The sequence below is a fragment of the Lissotriton helveticus genome, chromosome 11 (genome assembly GCF_964261635.1).
Source record: "Lissotriton helveticus chromosome 11, aLisHel1.1, whole genome shotgun sequence".
NCBI classification, from domain to species: Eukaryota; Metazoa; Chordata; class Amphibia; order Caudata; family Salamandridae; genus Lissotriton; species Lissotriton helveticus.
The window spans coordinates 90,365,740-90,383,035 of NC_136072.1; the positions used below are offsets into that span (position 1 = coordinate 90,365,740).

Sequence of the window (17,296 nt, forward strand, 5' to 3'; positions counted from 1 at the left end):
ACATCAAATACAAAAAGCCAACTTTCCACTTCTAAACAGAATGGCTGTTACCTAAATTTGCAGGAAGTTAACCCAGCTAGCTTTCCTCCACTGGAGCCAGGAGTGCCCAGCAGGACATTGGGGCTCCATAATTTAATTAAAAAAAAAATTGTATTAGACAGCCCCCCCCCCCCCCCCCGGAAATATAGAGCAATACAAAGCTCTTATACAATTTGGCAAGGGCCTTGAAAAACTTCAATATAAAGTTTAAGAAACTTCCGCATTGTGCAGTCTAAGAAAAACTCCAGGACATTATACAGTGCTTTTTCCACGGAGAGGACTATAGGTGCAACAGCAGTCCACCCAAAAAAAAAAAAAAGCATGTAGTAAACTGCTGGCAGTAACTCCGTAAAGTCAGATGTGCCCTTGCACAAAACAGGAGGCAGTGCTGGTGGAAATCAGCTATATACTGGCCAACACTACTCCTCCTCTTAAGTGGGTAGCAGATCCAGTAGGCACCCTACCAGCAAATCACTTGACAATAGATGTGACCAATGCCAAATAAACTCCTGTCAGTAAATTAGAGACCTCATTCTTCAGTTTAGTCACTGAAGGAGACCCTGGGCACCAAAGTTTTATATTGTAGATCTTACTTTTTCAGATTGGAAAAGGAAAAATCATTAACAGATAGATAGTCCTACTCCTGTCCAGTCTACACAATGAAATACTATGGACCAGATTACAAGTTGGGCGGTTAATTCTGTTCCATGTGCAAAAACCTGGTTATGCATGTGACAGAATTAAGACTTTGGTTTTCTTTAACACATTTGTTAATTATTGGAGTTAAAAACTCAGCGTTTAATTTCAGAAGGTCAAACCTGCTGAAATGTAATGGGCGGCGGGGGTGCAGTATATTGCATCATGCAGATTTTGACGCATGAAACACCAAAGTCCATAGGTTATTCTCCATAAACTCAATCTGTTATCACACCAGATGAAAAACCCCACGGGTACTTTATCAGGGACCCTGAACATGTAATCTTACATTGACCTCACTTCACACTAGTGGCACTAAAATGTTCATTTTCAGGTTGCATCTTTTGCACATTACATCAATGGAAGACTTTTATGAACCTAGTACAAGGGAATCTTCCATTGTGTCAAGCACTGCACACCCACACAGTATAATCATACAATTCACTTCATTGGCCTACCTGGAAACACAAGACAAATCACACTTTGCCTACTGATTTTAAAAACGTTTTCATGAGCGTTGCTTAGGGTCAGGGAGGGAAGGGTAATGTAGCCAGACAGGCTTTAGCATGGAGAGGTAGAAAATGTACTGGTTTTCGTTAAGTGTTCAAAGTCCATCAGCGAGGAGTGTGAGTTGCAGACTACAATTTTTTTAATTATATTTTCTTCTGCCTCCAGTGTCTTAATAGAGAAGCATTAAATAAAATAGCACACCAATCCCGTTAAAATGCGGCTATGAGGATCAGACTAATTGGGACCAAGTAATGACTAGTGGCTTTGATTAATTCAAGCATTGCACACATCACCAGTTTTGTGAGCTGTGTTAATGGTTATGTCCCAAAGTGGAGACGAAATAACTGGGGTTATTATCTATCAAAGTTAATCTGGAGGAGACTGGCACCGCAGTTCAGGTGAGTTTATTCTTATTACAGCAGTAACAAGTCTGATTTGTGCATCACTGGTTCCAGTAGAATTACCCAGTGGACAAACCTACAGCAATGAAACTTAAGACATTAACAGCACTTGGAGAAATAACCTTTTTTTAATTCATGTCAGACAGACTAGACGTCACACAGGGAAGTCTTTATCACTAAAGCAACATTCCGAGTCAGTCAAGACAATATTGGTGTAAATGTATCGAGTGGTCAAACTATTAGTTTGGTTACCAGAGTTTGTGTATCCAGGTAGTCAAAAGTCACACAGCCAGTGAATGTTTCATTGCACAGACAAGAAGAAAAAGAACGTGATAGCTGGAGAAACTAAAGTTCACTTGCAGTCTTTATGAAACAGCAAGCAAGGTTAAAGGGAGCACAGCGCTAGCCACAAGTTTTAAGGGCCAAATTGATAACCACCCAAAACCAAAAATAGATTTCATCTTTGACATTGCAAGCAAGCTTTAGAAGACACTAAAAAAAACAAGGACAGAGCTTTAGAGTACTGAGCTCTAAAGAAGGTCTCTTGATTCGGGAGAACACCTTTAGCCCCGTATAGAAATCTAATCTTAAAGACTGGACTTGCAAAGCTGGTGCAGTCTGTAAAGGAATCTCCGCTGTGGAAACTTGAACGTCCGTGCGATCTGTGAGCCGCAAGTAAATATGATTTAGGAACACTACCAGATTGAGGCAACAGCACAAAAATCAGCTTGACCAATTGATCAAAACACAATTTCCCAAACATCAATAGGATGTTGAGGCTACAGTAAACATTTGATCAGGGTATGGTAAATCTTTCTTGCAGAAAGCACCCACTGTGTAACATGTACTCAACTAGTTTACCACCCACTTGATTTCATAGAAACAACTAACTAGAAAATACAACTCTCTCCACATAAAAAGTTAGATTTCTGTATTCTGAAGAATCCTGGCTCTTTCCAGATGTTCTGGGGCTGGAGTGACTTCCATGAGACTGCTGTGGAACAGACTCCTAAAAACAAGTCCCTTAATTCTGGAGGTGACCTGTGAAGGCTCTGCTGCACGTTAAGGAGTAATATGTAACTAGGATCAGTCAGGAAACACTTGGAACAGATTAGATTTGACACCATGTAACATAGGATTGCAAGCTTTGTCTAACCCCGACAGATGCACAAACACACGTTGCAATGATGCCCCCGGAAATGCTACAGATACATGTGTATTCAGAACAGTGAATATGCAAATGTTTTGGTCAAAAAAGGAAAGTTATATCAAATGGTAAAATCCACAAAGGTGGGCTTCTGTTTCAGCATGGCTACATTTGAAGTTTGCTGCACTAGAAGCACTCTGGCAAAGGATCAAAACTTGGGCAGCCACTGTCTATATAAGCTAGAAAAGTGAAAGGTTTGAAGTGACAAAATAGGCAGAAGCTGAGTTGGTTGAAGTCAGAGCGCCCAAAGGCTGCAAAAACCCATATTATATATAAATAGTCAAAGTTTAGTTGCTGTGTATTATTGCAGGCCAAATTGAATCACTCCATTTCTCCGACCAAATACCAAGATTTACAATGCTCTACGAAATTGGAATGCATGATGAACAATTTTTTAGATTGCAGACAATCTATGGAGAGTAAATTCTTTCACCTACTTGTGCAGTATTCAGATCTGAAGATTCAGCAATCCTGGTAGACAAAACTAATCCAGTAATACGAAAAGGACTGTAGTCAGGTACGAGTTTCTAGCAGAATGGGCTGGCAGTCAACTGGAATTGGCAAGCTCAATTCCAGTTGACAAAGTCACTAGCTGTGCGTGTTTCTTCAAGACCTATCATGCGTCCATATCTTACGATAATGGCATTACTCCTAGTCCTACTCCCTCGCCTTCCTTCAGCACAATTGAGGCCCCGCCTCCCACCCAGACCCACCCCCAGCATAAAAACTCTGCCCGCCCCCACCTCCACCTGTACACAAACAAGCCGAGCTAGCACTCAGTTGAACCGCACCGGGAGGGAGGGTCCCTGAAGGAAGGCAAGGGAGTAGGACTAGGAGTCGTGCCATTATCGTAAGAAATGGACACATTACCTCCCGTCCCTCCCTAGCCTTCCTTCAGCACAATTGAGGACATAGCAAGCAGAAAAACACAGAGACGGACAACTGAGTGACAAAGAACACAAACAGTGCCCCAAACCCAGCAGATCAACATCCCTGGCCTCGCAAAGAGGACAAGACTCCGAAGCCCAAACCCCCACCAGAGGAAAAGCCACCAAGACAGGGGACCGAAACCAACAACCCCACGGAGCGGGGGAAGGCAAACACCCGAGCCGGACCAAAGCAAACAAACCGAGACCTTCACCCGGAAGGACACCACAACCAGCAGGCACCACAGAAAAAGAGGCCGGACAGACAAACCAACCAAAGGAGCCACAGCCAAGGAAGGAGCAGGACCGAACACAGGCAAAACCAACCCGAGACAGAGCCAAAACGGCGAGTCACCGGAGGGACAAATGACGGAACCAGACCCAAAACCAACAGATCCGAACAGCCCAGACAGAAGGGAAACAGCCCAGACAGGGCCCACAAGACCCCCAAGCGCCCCATAGGGGCGACGACAGTCCAAAGCAGAGTCGCTGACCACGCCGACACCCCAATGAGGAAAGGCCAAGAGGACACGAACCCGGGACCAAGAAACGGAACACAGGCCGCCACAGTGCGCACAGCAGGACAGGCAGCCCCCCGACCAGGCCCACACGGGGGGCAACCCAAAAGGCAAGAGCCGAAACCCAAGACCCGCAAGGGGCCCAGAGGGAGGACCGGACAGGACAACCAACCCCAGGAGCAAAGACCCCGAAGGGAAGGACCGGACAAGGCAGGGAAACAAACAGCAGACCCGGAAAAACAACGCAACAGACAAGGAAGACAGGAGCACCAAGAAGCCAGAAAGACGCCCACCGCACTCGCAGAGGGGCCACCGACAACCCCAGAAGAGCCCCAGCAGGAGGGAACCGCCCCACCAAAAGGAGGCCAGCATCACGGGAACAACACCCGGAGCAGAACACCATGCCCAAAAGGCCCACAAACACCAAGCACAGGTCAGCCAAGAGGAGGACCGACGGGAAGCCCGCAAGCCACCGCCAACCAGACTGGAACCCCCAACAGTCGAATCCAGGCACACAACCACCAGGCAGCAGGCACAAAGCCCGCAGAGAACCCAGGTGAAGAGCCCGAAACCCCAACGGGCACAGAGCCACCGGAAGGAACCTCCACCGAGCGCAACATCCCGGACAGGAGAGAAAAACAAAGAGCCGAAGGCCAACGGGGAGCAGGAGCAACCCCCGAGCACAGACCCAGGGAGCCCGCACAGGAAAGGCCAGAGCAGCGGAAAAGCCGGGAAGGGAAATCGTGAGAAAACCCAGGACGAAGCAGAAACCAGCAAAGCAGAACAGCCAGCACACAGGTCACCCACCAAGGCAGAGAGCTGACAAACCCAGCACCCAGACCCCAGCCCACAGAAACAGGACCCAGGCAACCAAGGACAAGGACCAGAAACAGGACCCATCCAACCGAGGCAGAGGACCAAGCCACCGGAACGTCCTCAGAACCGCAGAGACTCCCGAAAGGGCACCAGGGCAAGCCCCAACGACACAACAGCCGCCAGCAAGAGGACCCCCAGGAGAGCAGCAGGAACCAGAACCGGAACCCGAACCGACCCCAGCCAAGCCCAGAACAGGCAGGCGACCGAAGCCACCACAAGCGGAGCAGGAAGAGCCAGCGAACACCCATCCAGAAGGCAACAGAGGCCGAGCCACCAGGAGAGCACCCCCGGGGACGGACCGACAAGGGCAACAGGGACAACAGACCCCGGAGACCAACCCAACAGGAGTCAGACAGGTAGAGAAGAAGAAAACGAGCCCAGAAACACCACATAAGCCAGGTGCCCCAGCACCTGCAGTGTAGGAGAGTAGGGTCTGCAATCCTATGATCACCCAGATTTTTGCTTTTTGCTGCACTGGTTTACGACTTTCCCTGGCTGTGGGCCTGCTAATCAGACCCACAGCCTAGCTGTTCTCTCTATCCAAATTGTACTCAGGTACTGAATTGGCACTGGGCCCTCTCTAAGTCCCTGTACCCAGGGCTGAGGTGCACCCAGAAGTCTCCCAGGGGCTGAAGCATGTATTGTGCCACCCCTGGGCTGACTAACTAAACTGACACAACTGGCTGCACGACAGCTGGGGCAAGGTGGTGTAATCACCCTTTGCTTTAGATATAGTATACCTATATCTAACCCTAAAAATGGACACACAGATCTCCTATCAGTCACTCCTATGGCAGGCCTTAACAATCCTGAAGGTAGAGTGCTTGGAATCGTGTGAGATGGTGCTCTGGCATGAGCGGAGCCTGTCTGCGGCTTTCGGGATCCATCCCTTAGCCGTTTCCATGATATCGCATACCATATACTCTTAAGTGCATTATAATCCTCGCGGTTATATGCCAACTCTGGTATCGCTTTATCAAAACATGTCGAGTAAGGTGTCATACGAATTGGAATACTAACCCCTCGCCAATTCTGGCGACGGGGTTAGCATTCCACCCTTCTAGAGGGACACGACATGTATGTAACCTGTAACCCCGGTTAAAGTCAGACATAGCCTCAGCTCCACAAAATGGATGCTGCCACCGAGACACAAGTCTGCCCTCCTGCTGCTGGGAGTCCTCCCAGAGCAGGAGGCAAGGACAAAGGGTTTCCTGCCAGGGGCGGTGCCAGCACCGTCCCAGACAGGGTTTTGTGTATTCCAGGTAGGCAGGGCTACAGAGGAAGGTGACTGCAAGTGGCACCCCGGTGCTCACTGTGCATAGGCCGGCTGAAACCAGTTCCAGGGGCACTCCAGCCCCTGGCCTGGGGAAAGCCCGCCAAAGGAGAGGGGTGTAACCACCCCCCTCCTGGTCCCACCCATAGGGCAGGACTTAGTCGCGTGCCAGCCCCCTTTTCCCAGATAAATGTAGGAGCAGGCCCCCTTCCAAATTAGATCTTTGGAATCAAGACACGACTTTCTACGAAAGGACATCAAGATTTCTTCTTCAAGATTCTCCCTTGTGGCTAAGGAGTAGTCACCCTGCATCCGCAGGCACCATCTTAAGAACACTGCGGTCTGCTGTAAGTCCTTCCTCCGGAATCCGACTGCCCAGCTCGACGAGAACCGGCTTCCCTGGCACCTCTGACCTCTACAGCCAAGCTGAGAACCGTGGGTGCGACGAGACCGAGGGACCGGCCATCTTCAAGACTGCACGACTTCTTTCCAGCACGACCGCCGAGGGATCCTCTGGTGAGTGCTTTGGGGACCAAGAAGCCCCGACCCTGAGCAGCTCCAGCACCAAAGTCCAGCCTCCCAGCATCTCCACGATCTGCGTGGGGTCCTTCTGCTTTTTGCTGCTCACCGCGTTGTTTGGCTACTAGCCCGCCGGCTTGTGGCCTTCCTGACGACGCCCAACGACATCACTGCTGCTGGTCTGGTTGCTCCAGACTGGCCCTTGCTCCCTTCCAAAAGGGGAGCACCCCGGACCCTCCTGGTCCACTCCAGACGCCATTTTAGGTCCACCGCGTGGGCTTGAATTTGCCAAGACTTGTTGCCCCAATCCTGGGTCCAGCGACGTCGAGAGCATCATCCATCGTGGGACAGCTCGTACCTCCATCCTGGTCGTCGACAACACCTCCTGGTCCGTGAGACTACAGAGCCCAGCAGCGCCCACTCACCTGACTGCGGTGACTTCACCCGGTGCCATCCTGGTGCCCACTTAATCACTGGCTAGTGATTCAAGAACTTGGTCCCCTCTGCTTTCAGGTTTCTTCTTCCCTGATCCAGGCTTGGATCTCTTCGAACTTTTCTTCACTGGCCGCCTGCCAGCAACTTCTTCAGGCTTCTGGTTCGTCAACGAGGAATCCCGACGTCTTTTCAGACCTATGCAGCCGCAGCCCCTGGGCTAGGTAACTTCGGCATTTCGGTGCCCCAGCATAGCCTCACTACCCAAGGGTCCAGATCCACTGTCGTTTGACCTACCTAGTCTGGTTCGCCCGAGAACAGTAACTTTGTGAGTTCTAGCTTCCATAGGCTTTTTCCCGCCTTACGTGTGAGAGTTCCCACTCTGCACGTGGTGTCCCTAGGCCTCCTGCTCCTAACCTGAGTGTTTAGTATTGTAGGCCTAGCGTTTCTAACGCCTCTGAGAATTGTTACTTACCTGCTAGTAATTCGCATTCCATTTTTAGAGTATATGGTTTTTCGTGCCCCTCGGGCATTTGTGTAAATTGTGCGACTTACAGTATTTTTATAAGAGTTTTGTTGTGTGCTTAGCTCCCTGTCTCATAAAGAGCCAGGGTAGTCTTGTTATAAATAAATACACTGTTTATTTTCATAACAACTTGTGTGGTGTCCTTTCACTGGGTGTTCAAGGGGTAATGTGATGGTAAAACAGCTGGCTTAACACGCCCTCTAGAGTCTTAGCCTTAGACTGCTCGTATCCATGCTACTAGGATAGCTGGTCTATAAGGTTGACTTACAACCAATCAATAAGGGTTGTTTGGACTGATATATAGTGATCACTAGAATAGTGAGCACTGCACATCAGGCCAACTTCTCACATGCAGCCACAGGACCGCCCGGGACAAAAAGGCCCAAACCCACGAAGGAAGAGACCAGGCCCCCCCGGACAAGGGAACGGGGCAGAGCACAGTCCGAAGACAGCCCCCCGACAAACCCCAGGCCCAGAGAGGGGATCAGCGAAGACACACCCCGGGCCACCAAAAACCCGACCACCAGAAGAACCACAAAGGATCTCCCGAACAGACCGAGCAAAAAGACACCCCAGCCGTAAGTCGCAAGAGGCCGACTAGAGAAGGAAGAGGGAACACCCCTGCTGCACGAAGGAGAGCCACGAGAGCAACCGGACATGCCGGAAGACCCAGGTCGAAGGCCCGAGGCCGAAGGGCAAGGACGCATACCCAGCGTACCACACAGACAACCACAGGAAACGCAGAAAAGCAGCGTCAGTGGAGAGAAGCGCCCCCCCCAATAGCCCAGGGCACGCCAAAAACCACCAGGCAGAGCCAGCGGAAAAGCTGCCCGAAAGGCCAACACACGGAAGGGAACCGGCCGAAGCCAGGAGCAGACCCCCAGGAGAACCGGAACAGCCACAAAGCCACCGGACACCCCAGCCCCAGCAATATAACAGTGCGGGCCCAAAACCCGAGCCCCACCAACAGGAACCCAGCAGAGGGAACAAAAGGCAAGCAAACAGGACACCCAGTCCAGGAGAGCCACCCAGCAGGAACCGGAGACGGGCACCGGCAGAGGAACCCGCAACGAACCGGAGGAACCGGCACCAAGCCGACCCAGCACCCATGAACCACCGCACACAGGACCCCGTCAACAGAAACGTTCCGCAGCCACAGAGGAAATGCCAAAGACGACCACCCACAGACAGGGAATCGACCAGACAGCAGTGACAGGAACCCAACAGGGCACGGCACCCAGAAAAGGAGGCAGCAAGTCAGGGCGAACAAATGGCCAAAACCACGAACACCCGAAAGCCAGAGGAGACACCCACAGCGGGGAGAACGGGGAGGCCCCAGTGCAAGGCACGCGGGAAAGGCAGGACGCCCCATCCAGGAAACCCCACATCAAGGAGGGCACAGAAGAAGCAGAGAACAGGCCACCCAGCGCAACAGCCGCAGCCAAGAAGAACAGCAGACCCACCAAGCAGCACGGCCAGGACAGAGTCCGGCAGCACAACGGGAGGAAAGGGGCGACCCCCACCAAGAAGCAAAGCCACTGGAGGAAGAGAGGGATGAGCAGCACAGAAGCGAAACCCCAGACACCAACAGAGCGTGTAAAGAAACCTGAAAACCCTCCAGGACCAACACAGCGCAGAAGGAACACGGAGGGCAGAGGAGAGACCCCATACGGCAGGCCCATAGGCAACCAACAAGCAACTGTCAGCAGGCCAGTACCACAGTGGACAAAGCCACAAGCAGAAAGCACATACAACCAGTACGAGCAACGCACGCCACACACATCGCACCAGCCCCCACCCCGGGACCAAAGGGCAAGGCCAACCGGGAGGGCCGGAACACCAAGGAAAGAAACCCAGAGTCCCAGCCCAGCAGGAAAGAGGAAAACCCAGCCGACCAGCACAGGAGCCCAGCGACCCACGTCCTGCACGCCCACCACCCTGGAGCCACAGACAGCGCCAGAGGCGGGGGAAGGATCCACAGCATCCAAGCACCCAGACGGGAAACAGCCGCCCACAGGAACCGATGGACGAAGAGGGGATAGAAGGCACCAACAGAACCTCCACACACCAGAACACAGGACAGCAGCAGGGCACAAGTCCTAAAGAAGGAAGAGGGGGGACGCCGATTGCATCAGAGAAGCCAGCACGCGAGCAGCGGTCCAAATGAGCTCCGAACTCGCGCCAGAGAGGCCAAAGAGTGAATGTGCGGCTCCAGATGTTCCAGTAAACGAGCCCCCAGAGAAAAAAGCGGGGGGACGGCGACCACCCACGTGGTACCCCGACACGAGCCCTGCCGAGCAGCCTCAATCCAGGAGAGCACCAGCCAGACAAGAGAGGCAGAACAACCCCCACGGAGCCCAGGCGACCAGGGCGCCCAAAGGGGGACCGGAGTCCCAGCCGCAGAGGAAGAGGACAACAGCATGCCCCCACCAACCCCAAGCGACCCAGCGGCAGACAGGCCAAAGAATCAGGAGCACAGGCAGGATACAAACCCCGGCCTCCAGGAAAACGCATCAGCGCCAACAAATGGAAGGGGAAAAACAACTGAAAACGGGCAGAAACCCGCCCTACCTGGCCTCCGGGAAGACAGCATACCGGGAGGAGGCAGCCACACAGCCCGACCCGGAAACTCAGCCCCAGCCACAGGAGGACCGCCGGACACTGCCGAGGATTCCTGAACCACCGCTCCGCCCCCATACCACGAGGGAGACGAGGAGAGGAGGCACAGCCAGGAGAACGCTGCAGAGGGCTCCGCCGTAGCAGAGAACCAGACCGAAGACTCCCCGGCACCGCCACAGAGAGGAGCTGAAAGGTAAGTCTCACTAGGGAGACAGAAAAAAAACAGGTGGGGGCGGGCAGAGTTTTTATGCTGGGGGTGAGTCTGGGTGGGAGGCGGGGCCTCAATTGTGCTGAAGGAAGGCGAGGGAGGGACGGGAGGTAATGAGGCATCCCAAAAATAGCCCACGATCTTACAATGCATTAAGCATAGGTATATCATTTTGAATTAGCTCACTGAAGGTTAGTATTTCTGCTATTGTGTGGTTTTGTAACTAACTTCCAATGTTGTAGAGGGAGATGTCAAAGTAGCTGCAGAGTATGGGCCATTCCTTTCTGTACATTCTATCCTGCGAGCAGGAATTTGTGTTACACAATTCCTAGGAGTTTGGAATGTCCTTGTGAACATTACATAATCCAGTGAAAATAGTAATTGACTGCGAACTACTAAAAGCTCATCTGGATACATGATTTTTGTCCAATATAGGATTGTAAAAAAAAGTCTGCACATGTAAAACTAGTGCAGACTTTTTTGACTAACACAAGACAACTCATTCATCTAATCATCCTGTAAATAGTGTACAAGTTTCAAATTGCCTTTTCCTAAAGTAAGAAGGGTTACTAAGTAAGTTTGTGCTCCAGGGTACCACACAAGCAGACTACTTAATGCGCTTTCAATGAAGGAAAACAAAAATCAAGATTTCACAGCATGTGTTGATCATATACAAGTCTGAAAGCTCAGACTGATGACCAAAAAATGCTTCCTAACAGTACAAACCACCTTAGACACGTCTAAGAAAAAGCACCATTCAAATGCTGATATGAACTCAAAGCTTTAGACAGCCCGGTTTACAGTAATTAAATAGTACATGATTTCAGCAGTAATCCATCCTGGTATGCAAATATATTCAAGATGGTTTAACAGGATACTCCTACAATATACTGGAGCATTAACAATCAAGCACTACATCCAAGTTTCGGTTAGAAAAAACCTTTAAGAGAAAGCAATGGAGATAGTACAGTACACATTGCACTAAGTGCCTCCCCACAGCCCCTCAAAATTAAGCTAGTTTGGTGCTTTCACAGTTGGTAATAAAGCCAAAGAACCGGCCTTATTAAAAACAAAAACTACATTCGGACATTGAATATTTTCCAATCTGAAAATGTAAGTCACTTTAAATGGGCAATCTTCATGCTATCACAATGGCAAGCTCCAATTTTTAAACCCCAAGATTAATACACAAAATGCAACTGCCAACATTTTAGGGAAATGGGTTACTACTAGCACAAGATTATACGCCTACCACAGTCAAATGCAAACAGGTTTGCCTAAGCGAAGATTTAAATCCAAGGCAATAATAATTCTGCTAGAGCTAGTCCCATGGTACAATATCAAATATTCAACCAGTTCATAAGATTACAGCAGCTGCCACAGTATTACACAGGCAGGTGGTTTAGGTTGGACAACACAAGGGACCTGCACCTCTTGCTCATTGGAGGCATGTCTTGATGCAGACTAGCATCACTCAGTTTCTAGACAGTCTATTCCTAGAGACAATACATGGTCTTTATTGTATAATGTAGATTGCTATAGCCCCTTTTGATCAGTAGGACTTTAAAAAGTGAGAACATCTAAACAGGCAAACTATTTATGTAGATATTTTCATGCTGTAACATTAACAATGCTCCATTTTATAGCAGCAAATAAGTGCAAACAGTCTTTGAAACGGTTTGTTCAAGATCTTTGTTCAATTTTCAGCAATGCTGCAAGAATGCTTAAAAAACAATCTCCAGTGGAAACCAGAGTACAATTTCTGTGGTTTGGTTAGTCAACCTTGATTTGAAATGGTTATACATATTTTAGCTCATTTTGTTCACAAGTGTTTTATTTAGAAGATCTCTAATTAGATTCACAGCTGCACAGTGATCTATGATGCATTGAAAAGACATGCTTCAATCTTAACAGAACTTTTCAGCGCAGAAATTAGAGTAAAGCTCAAGGGAGCAAGAAATAAAGTTGGATAAATTGCCATGGTAGACCGTAGGAAATTCTTTCCATGAGTAACCACTTGACACGGCCTAGATATGCTCCATGACGTCATCCAAGATAACGTAGGCTCAAGTAAATTTCAATTTACTAAAAGGAGAAATTGAAGTCCAAGTGTCCATAGTATACTTGGATCTTCCTCAAACAAGCAGCAAGACCTCTTGTGAAACCAAAGCACGAGAAGCGAAGAGCCAAACAATTTCTCTCTTTAATTCTTTAGGGACGAAGCAAGTGTTGACTGTGGTGAAGCACCAAACAAGTTTTACCAAAGAAACTAAAATCGAGAGAATTCAATGTCTACTTCGTGATTTTTGAATATCACAGAGTATCATTTCAATATAAAATTGATTGAAGTTTGCTAAGAGTCACCAAATTTTGTAAAGAACTGCTCTTTCAAAACAGTTCAGATTGCACCCACAGGAAGCATGAATTTTGATTGAGCACCCTCCCCAAATGACGTTGATCTTTTACCACTACAATTGTAACAATTACATATGAAAGGATCTCCACGTACTGTTCAAGTGGAGTGGTCAATAAACTAAATGGATTGCTTTTGTACCACCCAAATAAGAATTAAACATGCGCAATCTGCATGCAGACAACTAATTTATGTTCATCTGTGCGGATGAACATTTGCACATTTGGCAAAAAGAGTCAACCAAACTTCATTGCTAGTGCATTTAATACTTATATAGGGATTTGCAACGCCTTTGCATTTTCAAACAGTATGTAGTACAGAAAGAGGTCATTGAAGAAATAAACCAGCAATAATACCACATTTTAACTGTTATGGACAGCTGCCATTTAATGATTTTGTACAAGAAAAAAAAAAACCTACTTGCATTGGTCACATCCGTCATGCCACCATGTTCATTCCCTATAGCAAAGTCAACCTAAATAGTGACGCTGCCAATGTACTCTATTCCATCACCATTACAGGTATGTTACTAAATTATGCTACCATTTTAAACTCCTTTTGGATATTAATCAGATGTATACAAAGAATTGAATCACCGCAGAAACACCATTGATTACCAATGAGGTGCATGTGATTAGAACATAACAAGGCTTGTTTAACTACATTATAATGCTACCAAATGAGATACCATGCAATTTAGAATTTGGTTCCACTTACCCAATTAACTTTTAAATTATGGCTTTTAGCAAGCATCTGTCAGTCTACCCGCCTTCCAGCTTTATTTAGGAAAGGCAATCTTAATTTGCATCAATGGGTCACAAGTAAAAACTAACATGAACTGGTTGCAATGATCATTTACATAGAACAGGTGAGGGAGGGGGTTTAAGATGTGATGAAATTGCCAATTTGCAAATACATACACAAAATTGCTTTTAAGTGAAAAATTCGGCACAAAGACTTTCAGGGCTATTGCCGGTTTGCACATGCACAATTCTTCAAAGCTTTTCAAACAACCTTATGTCATACATACAGTTTTAATTTAACATGTGGAAATCCAATCACGCAAACATTGAAACTCAGACTGAAACAAGTAATGGTTCAAGAAAGCAAATCATGTTACATGTTAACGGGTGACAATTCTGCATGCAAACCACAACTCCATCTGTTTGACCTGTTTAAAGTATACATCGACTTCTACTGAAGCTCCCTAATAAAATAGTGTTTCCTGTATATGAAACATTTGCCTTTTCATTATCAACAACCCCTCCCCAAACAATAAGTTTGGAACGAACCATGTAGAATCCAAACATTACATCAAAAACACTGGAAGCACTGCAAACAAATTCCTGGGAAGTCATTTACTCTTTTAATATTTCAAGATAAATACAATAAAAGAAAAAGCAACTTAACTGCATTTTTTATTTTTATTTTCAGTCTGATGACAAAGGCCTCGAGTGAAAAATCTGTAGATTTAACTGCCCCCCCATTTGTGCCATTCTGTACCTGCTATGCCGCATACACTGAGCAATCCGACTGCCTGCCTAGATCAAAAGCAGGCTCGGACACCATTAAGGTTACAAAATGTAGCCAACAAATTTGGCATAGAGTACAACAGAGGTAATACAGTTCGTTGCACACAGCCATCAGATTTTGGGGAGGGGCCAGGGAACTGGGAATGGGCAAACTAACTGGCATTTTTAAATCACTTGTGTATTTGCAGGCCACGAATTACACTGAATATTTTAATCCAAATTCAATTATAAATCAGTTTCGTAGTCGACACATTCCATAGGTTATCCTTCTTCCTTACATATTAGAAAGACTTCTTGCCAACATCTTAGTACGGTAGTTTAAGTAATACAAATTTAAACATTGTTCAGCTAAAGTTACCTTCTGCCTCAGGTGCCATTTATCATTTTTAAACAAAAAGCCCAATACTCCCATCTGTCCATGTGAACAAGTACATTATAATCCGGAAAATACTGTAAAACATCCACGAATGACACTTGATCTGGTTTCTTGGACCCACAAGCTGACACCTACAGGAATAGTAAAGGTACAACAACTTTCAAGATTTCATAATAAATTAAAACCTCAGTGATTTTGAAACTGCCAGTTAACCTGCAACACTATTCAAGGATCCAGCTCTATTTTGAAACAATCCAAAAGGAAATGAGGTTGTTTGTGAAGGCCATAGCTTTGGTGACAATCTGAACCAAATTCTTTAGATCCTTTTTATGGACTGCGCTGTTGACTCCAAGTGGGCGATTATTTGGTCATGGCCTTGATAGCAACAGCACATTCCTCCGCCATGGCGCACAGGACGGAGACCTGCAAAATAAATCAAAATATTACCAACATACAATGAAACGCCAAGTGCATAAGTGAAACTTTCACTAAACTTAGCTTCAGTCTGGAAGAAAATTTAACCTAACAAACAAATGGAAGACACATTGTTAGGGTCACAACTTATTTAGAACACACTTTTAGTGTCCTTATTCTAGCAGTAAGGACCAAATCAATCTCACTTTGTACTCAAATAACATGAAGTATAACACGCATTGGCAAAGCCGATAGGTCGCTCGCCTGTGCAAGACCTAATGGCTTTTCCAGGGTCTTAACCATGCAGTTCGGCCTGGTGCCAAGGCGCGACATTTAGTAACAAATGGGTGTACACATGTTCTAAAAAACAGACTGGAAAAAATATAAAACTGCAGAATTTGGGATAATAAAAACTTCACATTGACTGTTTAAAGAATCTGGTACGCACATAAAAGTTATACTACTACAAAATGAAACTATAAGAACACATTTAGGCATATGTAGCCTTTAATTGCATGAATAAAAAGGGGCAGAAAGAAACTGGCAATGTCGAAAATAGCTAGACCAAGAACATGGACGAAGTGCACCCATACGGACCGTTTAAAGCTAATGAAAGAAGTAGCTCCAAAAAGGCAGTGGAAGGACAAGACCTTAAACCATAGTCGATGGGAGGGGTTAGTACAGTGGTTCCCAAACTTTTTTGGACCTGCAGCTCCCCTGACCTATTTGCCATGGCTCCCTATTAGGTTACTTTTTTCGTAGGGTGGAGGGGGGGTGGGGGGGGGGTGGGGGGGGGTAGTGGGGCGGGTGTAAGCTTGGACTCGGAAGTACTTCCATTTTACTCCCTGAAAATAATTGGGATGAAGCTGATGAACATTATAATTATATTTGTAACGTAATAAAAATTAAAGCAGTTGTTAATAATAAATTTCAATTGTTTAAGTGACCAAGTGCATAGAAATCATTCCTGCGTATTTATGTGGCCCGTGTTAATCTCACTAAGCCTGTGCCATGATCTTCCTGACTTTGTTAGTGCCTCTATTCACCTTTTCCCTCCTTCTGTTTTGATGCATCGTTCTGTTTGGAGCAGAAACTTAGCTCAAGCACAACGGAGCTCTGAAGTATGGACTTATCCTCGTCTATTTGATCCAGCTCAATGTTCCTGCACATGCTTAGAGGCCCATCACGTTTGTAAAGGCGCCTAGATGCCCCGCTTTAACCATCAAAATGCTTAGATGCACCACCAATCAATCATGCCATTTGTATAGCGCACTACTCACCCGGGAGGGTCTCAAGGCGCTTGGGGGGGAGGGGTATGCTACTGCTCGAACAGCCAGGTCTTGAGTTGTTTCCTGAAGGTGAGATGGTCCTGGGTCAGCCGAAGGTGGATGGGGAGGGAGTTCCAAGTCTTGGCAGCCAGGTAAGAGAAGGATCTTCCTCCGGCGGTGGCTCTTCGGATGCGTGGTACGGCTGCGAGGGCGAGGCTGGTTGACCGTAGCTGGCGGGTGGGCGTGTAGAAGGTCAGGCGGTCGTTGAGGTACTTGGGGCCCAGGTCGTGGAGAGACTTGTGTGCGTGGGTGAGGAGCCGGAACGTGATCCTCTTGTCGACAGGGAGCCAGTGCAGGTTCCTCAGGTGGCTGGAGATGTGGCTGCGTCGGGGGACATCCAGGATGAGCCGGGCGGAGGCGTTCTGGATGCGCTGGAGTCTTTTTTGTAGCTTGGCTGTGGTTCCGGCGTAGAGGGCGTTCCTGTAGTCCAGTCGGCTGGTGACAAGTGCCTGGGTGACAGTCTTCCTGGTCTCGGTCGGGATC

The 17,296-nt window shown here is 47.6% G+C and overlaps 1 protein-coding gene across 1 annotated transcript in view; it reads right to left on the bottom strand.

The window, feature by feature from the left end:
- Window positions 1-13,409: 13,409 nt before the first annotated feature.
- Window positions 13,410-17,296, bottom strand: part of EIF5A2 (eukaryotic translation initiation factor 5A2) — a 32,069-nt gene continuing 28,182 nt past the window's right edge. Inside the window, exon 5 of the mRNA XM_078668103.1 lies at window positions 13,410-15,494. Coding sequence (XP_078524229.1) covers window positions 15,432-15,494 — 63 coding nt within the window. The 3' untranslated portion in view covers window positions 13,410-15,431. The remainder of the gene's footprint in view (window positions 15,495-17,296) is intronic.